General features: G+C 40.5%; 1 protein-coding gene across 1 annotated transcript in view; it reads right to left on the bottom strand.

Annotated features, from left to right (window-relative positions):
- Window positions 1-1,833: 1,833 nt before the first annotated feature.
- The window catches only part of MATN2 (matrilin 2), a 61,420-nt gene continuing 57,253 nt past the window's right edge, over window positions 1,834-6,000 (bottom strand). The window contains 4 exon segments of the mRNA XM_010006516.1: window positions 1,834-1,974; window positions 3,934-4,029; window positions 4,271-4,381; window positions 4,950-5,021. Coding sequence (XP_010004818.1) covers window positions 1,922-1,974; window positions 3,934-4,029; window positions 4,271-4,381; window positions 4,950-5,021 — 332 coding nt within the window. The 3' untranslated portion in view covers window positions 1,834-1,921.

Below are 6,000 nucleotides of genomic sequence, written 5' to 3'. Positions count from 1 at the left end.
CTTGTATTATACCTTTGCTGGTTTTGGGGAACAAAGTATATAAATGAAGATTGATTATCGCTGCTGTGTTTCCTGTTCTGTTAGAAATGATCTTCACAGGACAAAACTTGCCTATGTCTTTCTCTAGAAGTTGTGGAACTGGAGAGGTAAGTGAAGGAAGACTTGATCATGGCAAGTATGGTGCCAAACAGCAACAGTCTAGGGCTTCTTCTGGTTTAATTGAGGTGCCAGTGCTCTGCTGACATGCAGTAAAAGAAACACCTAACGAACATCATGATGTCCTGGTATCCTTGCTGAACTTTGAATTCTATTTGCCAAAGTATGCTAAGGCACAAGGTACCTTTAAAGCTTGTCGTTATGTATCCATGAGCACTCATTAGCTTACCTTAGATAATTTAATCTAGTTTTGCTGCAACTAATTCTGTTTTTGTTACAAAATGGATTAAGTGGTCTATTCCATTTGGAGTAAAGAGGCAGATGAATCAAAGCAGAGGATGGATTGCTGGAGTCTACCTATTAAACAACAGATTTGAATCAGTTGAAGAGAGTTTAAATACTGCTGGTAGTATGAAATTAAAGGTAGCAGAAGCAAAGTGTGCCTTTGCTGCTAAGGGGAAGGAGTAAAATTTCACAGAATCACAGAATTGTTAAAAGAGTTGGAAGGGACCTCTAGAGATCATCTAGTCCAGCTTTCCCACTGAAGTAGGATAACCTATAGCACCTTATACAGGACTGTATCCAGGTGGGTTTGGAGACTCCACAGCCTCCCTGGGCAGCCTGTTCCAGTGCTTTGTCACTCATTATAAGGAAGTTTTTTCTTATGTTTCAATGGAACTTCCTATGTTCTATCTTGTACCCATTGCCCCCTGGTTCTGACACTGGGAACTTCTGAGAAGAGCCTGTCTCCATCTTCCTTACACCCACACTTTAGATACTTTTGTATACATTGATAAAGAGAAGGCTGAGGGGAAACTTTTCCAGGCTAAAGAGTCCCACAGCTCAGCCTTTCTTCGTAAGAGAGATGCTCCAGTCCCCCTGTCATCATCCTCCTCCTCTGGACTCTCTTCAGTAGTTCCCTGTTTCATGGCACTCAGATGGCACTTCTGTTGGCCAGAATGGCTGGAACCAATTTGCTGGTTTTTAGTGTTTGACAAATAGGTGTGCAGCTAGTTGTACTGCCCAAATTATTTTGTAGTTAAAATATTAGTTGCATTCAACGACTGTGGAGAATTACAGAATGCTGACCAAGCAACAGTAGGGAGAAATTACATAGATGGGTCTGGATGAGGCAGGAAACTTGAAACTTGGGATTGTGATACCCTGATGATCCAGCAGATTCCCCCCCCATTTTGCACATTTACTTTCATCACGGTTTCAACACAAGCCTATCAGTTCTTATTTTTACTTCCAACTGATTTCATTAGTCTTAGTTGTTTGAAGGATGTAATCAGAACTTAATTGCTGTAAATGCTGTCCCACTGGTTCTGGTTTTATTTATGCATGTGTATGTATGTATAGAACTGTGTATATCTACACAGATAGGGTGCTTAAAATACTAGCAGAGTGAGTGAAGAAGGGAAATACAGAAAAGCATGCCAAATAAATTCATACCCTAAAAGTACTTCAAAACATGGAGGTTTCACTTCAAAAAATAACAGCACTTTATTATTTTGCATAGCTTATTTCAATTGTTTAGTTCTGCTTAATTAGAATTTTTGCTAGATACTAAATGGTTTACATATATATAAAATCTTTAACATATCTGCAGTCAATGCAAGATGGAACACAATATAGATGCAGGGATTCAAAATAGTATTTTCAACTTCAAGATGTGTTATTTCACTTTGAACCAGTTTAAGAAAATACCTCTGACAAGTTTGTATGTATAAATATACAGTGTAGTATACACTTAAACTTCTGATCAGTATTTTAGCCTGTTTTCCAAGTCTTCCATTCTCTTTGTCATTTCTTCCAGTAGAGAGAAGTTAAGGAAAGAGCTAGTGATAGTAAACAGTGTCAGCTGACTTACTTCTATGGTCCATAAACTTGTTCTTGTTTCTCCTCTTTGTTACCCTCCATGATTCCCAGTAGTTTCTGATAGAAAACTTCTCTGTATTTTCTTGTTCTGCTTTCATCAGCTGTGAGAAAGCTCTGAAGTCCCATTTATTAACAGGCATGGTGTTCAGGCTGCAGCTTTTTTAAAAGGCTGGTTCTGAAAACTGGCTATTTTCCTCTCTTAAAGCGAGCTGAGTATTTATCCTAATTAATGCTGTTTTTAATGCTCTTAATTTATATTTCATAATAAGCTAGTTTTGTAGCCTGTTCTCCCTCTCCCCACTTCTACCAGATCCCTGGGATGTGGACTGGCCAGCAGAGTTTTCTGCAGTTACTAAGAACTAGGATATCACTCAGTATGTGAGTTTGTCAGGTAAGTCAGAGAAACTGTTTATAATGGCAGGGAAACTGGATAGTTCTTAAGTGTTCAAAGCAGTGGTTGCATAGTATTCTGGGGAAGTGCTCACTGCTATTTCTATAAAAATGTAGATCTCTGCTTTAGTGTCAGCAGCTTTTCCATCACCTTGAGTCCTTGGACTCCAAAAAGTCATAGGGTTGCCTGCTCAAATTGTAAAGTAAAAGCATATGTTGCTTAGTCCTGTTCTTTCATTCAAAGAAAGGTCAGAGTTCCCTATAGCAGAAGATGACAGCAAAGAGGCCAAGGCTTGTGGTGAAGCAGGAAGGAGTGGTCTCCCCTGTTGGTATCTAGGTTGGAACTGTGCGGGTCTGGATAATGCTTTTAAGGATATGGGAACTGATCTAGAGATTTTTGCCCAAAGTCATATGGCAACTTAAGGGAAATATAAATGTTGAGTGTTTGAGGCACCTTATGTGATGGCTTTCTCATACTTGGCATGGAATACTTTAAAATCAATCAAGTCATCAGAACATGATTCCATGAGTCACCTGCTGAAGGGTTCACTTGGGATGGCTGCTGCAGCTGCACAGAACAGCTGGAGGTAAGGTCTGAACTGGTAGGCAGGTTAACAGAGCCTTCCATGGTCTTGGTGGCTGCTGTGGCTGCTGAGGGCACTTTTAGCCTGACTGGACAGACTTACCTCCACATCAGCCTGAAGCTGTTCTCTTGGAAGCAGTTATAAGCTGTTGGTATCACTGCAGTCTTCTGTGCAGAAAATAAGTGCTTATTGATCTTGCACGCAGTTACAAAACTTAAATAGGTAATGTCTTCTTACATTTGTCTGATTAGACAGAAGTAACTTTCATGAAGAAAACAGGAATTTGCTGCATAAATGCTGCATGATGCAGAACACTGCAGAAAGTTTCACTGCCAATTTGCTGCCTATCCTGAGGCATCTGGTGGATGTTACTATACAAGCAGTGCCCTTGGAAAGAGAAACAGGGAAAAGCTATAGAGCTGCACTTAACTAATTTTTATCTGTGTATCTGTTTATGCAAAGTGAATCAGACCTCAGTCCTCTGAATCTCCTCTTAATTTGCAGTATTGTTATTGTTTTAAATTACTTGCTGCATTTGATGCTTCACCAAGAAGTTCAGAAGGGAAGCATCTGTACTCTGACTCCTATAGGCAGTAGATGCAATTTCAAAGCCATCTGAAGAAATACCCTACAGCAGAGAGTGCTAGTCTTGAATTTGGGCAGTCATTTGTTTCCTGTCCCTGAAAGCCTGTACTGTTAGGGATTACTAAAAGTTAAGATCCTTATTAATACTTTGGTCCTTTCTGTGAAGGACACACAGGTTTCAAGTCTAAAAGCCTTGCTTCTTGGAGATTAACCTCTATCAAGTAGTTTAGCTTTTCATTACAATAATGAGCTACAGAGACAGCTTACACTTGATGTGTTATAATTTAACCTGCCCCTTACGTGATACGTGTAAGGAACAATTACTGTGAAAGGATATATCGCTGCGTGAGTCTTCTGACTTCATTTGTTGCATAGTTCTGGAACGTCATGAGGTTTTCACATTTACACTCTTCTTTATCTTTTGAAGCTTTTGCTGAAAAACAGAGACAAGCATAGGCTAAGTGCTGAAACAATTGAATGGGACAGGGCAGGAAATCACAAGGACTTATAAATGCAGAGTAGGTTTAATACAGCTTCCTGTTCTCTAAACAGGTCAACATCCAAAAGAATGCTTGGGGGCAGATTTTGTAAATGCTGGAAAATGGTACACAACACTTAGGCCTATATATTCAAAGAGCACCCTGGATTATTCTAAACAAAGGTAACCTGATTACCTGTCGTTCTTGTTGAGTGAGTGTGACTGTCTTCAAAAAGGTACTGGTGGTGTATTGCAAGATTGGGGCAGGCAATGACATCTGTGATGGCTATTGTGGTTGATTCAGGTCCTGCAGGAAACCCCCCAAAAGTCTAAAAATCAAACCCACTTTGCTTAAATATACAGTATATTTTTCTACTCACATGCACTGAGTTTTCCTCAACTAGTGAGTAATCTCACTGAATGCAGTGAGGGTCATTCAGGGAGAGGACTAGGGATACAAAGATGTGAAGGAACGAAGCTTTTGGGCTGTATTTACTGTATGCATGATTTAAGTTGTGGGTTGCAGAACTGAAAGGGAGTTGCAAGGGCTTCTGTGAGAAATAGAAGTGATTGAAAGCTAAACATGCTTTAAAACAGCAAGCACAGTGTTGAAATACAAGTTTTCCCATCAAGAGATTAATGTGGATGGTGTGAGAATCATGCAGCTGTGCATTTATTATAGCAAATCTGAATATTTTCTTTTTGTGCAAAGCAGATTTTCAGAAAGGAGTTGGCCTGGAAGAGGGTGGGAAGGGGCATAGGATGAACAGTTCCCCCACAGGTGAATTGTTAGAGTTGTCCACAGAAGGTGGCATGAAGAGGCAACTTAGCAATGATCTGGAGAGACAGCAGTACACTGAGTTCAGGCAGCCAACCTGAAGGCTGTGGGCCAGTCTTATGAAGCCTCCCAGATGATGAATCCTGCTGGTGAGCTGACTCTTTCAAGGCTGGTAAAAAGAAAGTGCCAAAAAAAAAAAAAAGATCACAAAAGGAGCAATAAAAATGTTCATGTTCCCTAGCATTGGAGATGCTGGGTACCAGTAACTTGTGTGCTTGTCTCTTGTAACACATGAAGAATGCCTCATGCCTGTGCAGTTAAAAAGAGGTCCACTGTTAATGGAAACTCCAGGATCAACTCAGACTATCAGAGGAACTCTTCCAAAACCAGAGGTGCTTTATGAATAGATTAATAGTAGTAAAGAAATCAGCAACCTACTTTGTGTCATTTAGTGAAAACTCTTGCATGGTCCATTGTCATCCATCAGTCCTTTGGGATGAGCTGAATACGAATAAAAACTGCTTGGAGAAGGAGGAAATTTATTACTGTCCTTCATTTTTTTCCTTTATAATGGAAAACACTGAGGGAGTTTGAGGGTGTTTAAGTGAGAAGGGTGCAGCAGAGATTATTTGATGCACTATAATTACAAGTTTCTACTTCGTGAAGAACAGCCTTTAAAATGTAGTTTTATTTCAGAGCATGTACCCATCTTTTCAGTCAAAGGTGGCTGGCAAGAAAAGGAAACCTGTTTCACATGTAGCTACAGCCACCCCTAGGGTCCTTCTGTGGACGACAGCTTTCTTGCCTCAAGAGGGGAGGGTAGAGGCAGTTTCGGTTCCTTAAGTACGGGTTCTTTCTAGAAAATACCTGCTTCACCTTCAAAGAACTGTGGAGCCCCTAAGGCTCCAGAAGGGAGCTCCCTAAGGGCCCAGAAAAGCTGAAGATCATATATTTAACAGCTGCACAACTTGATCAGCTATGCCAGGGAATGGTTTCCCCTCCCTGCGAATATACGGAATTCTTTCACTGAAAGTGAATGCGTGAGGGTAAAAAGTGATGGTGCAGTTTCCTGATGTGCCAGGAAGGTGCAGTAGGGAGGTGGAAGATGCTTATGGGCCCTGCAGGTTTGTTATAGCTATTTGGATCTC

This window comes from Chaetura pelagica, unplaced genomic scaffold, assembly GCF_000747805.2.
Source record: "Chaetura pelagica isolate M959 unplaced genomic scaffold, ChaPel_1.0 scaffold76, whole genome shotgun sequence".
Classification (NCBI taxonomy): Eukaryota; Metazoa; Chordata; class Aves; order Apodiformes; family Apodidae; genus Chaetura; species Chaetura pelagica.
The sequence above is the reverse complement of the archived record's forward strand: the minus strand, read 5'-3'. Positions and strand labels throughout refer to the sequence as shown.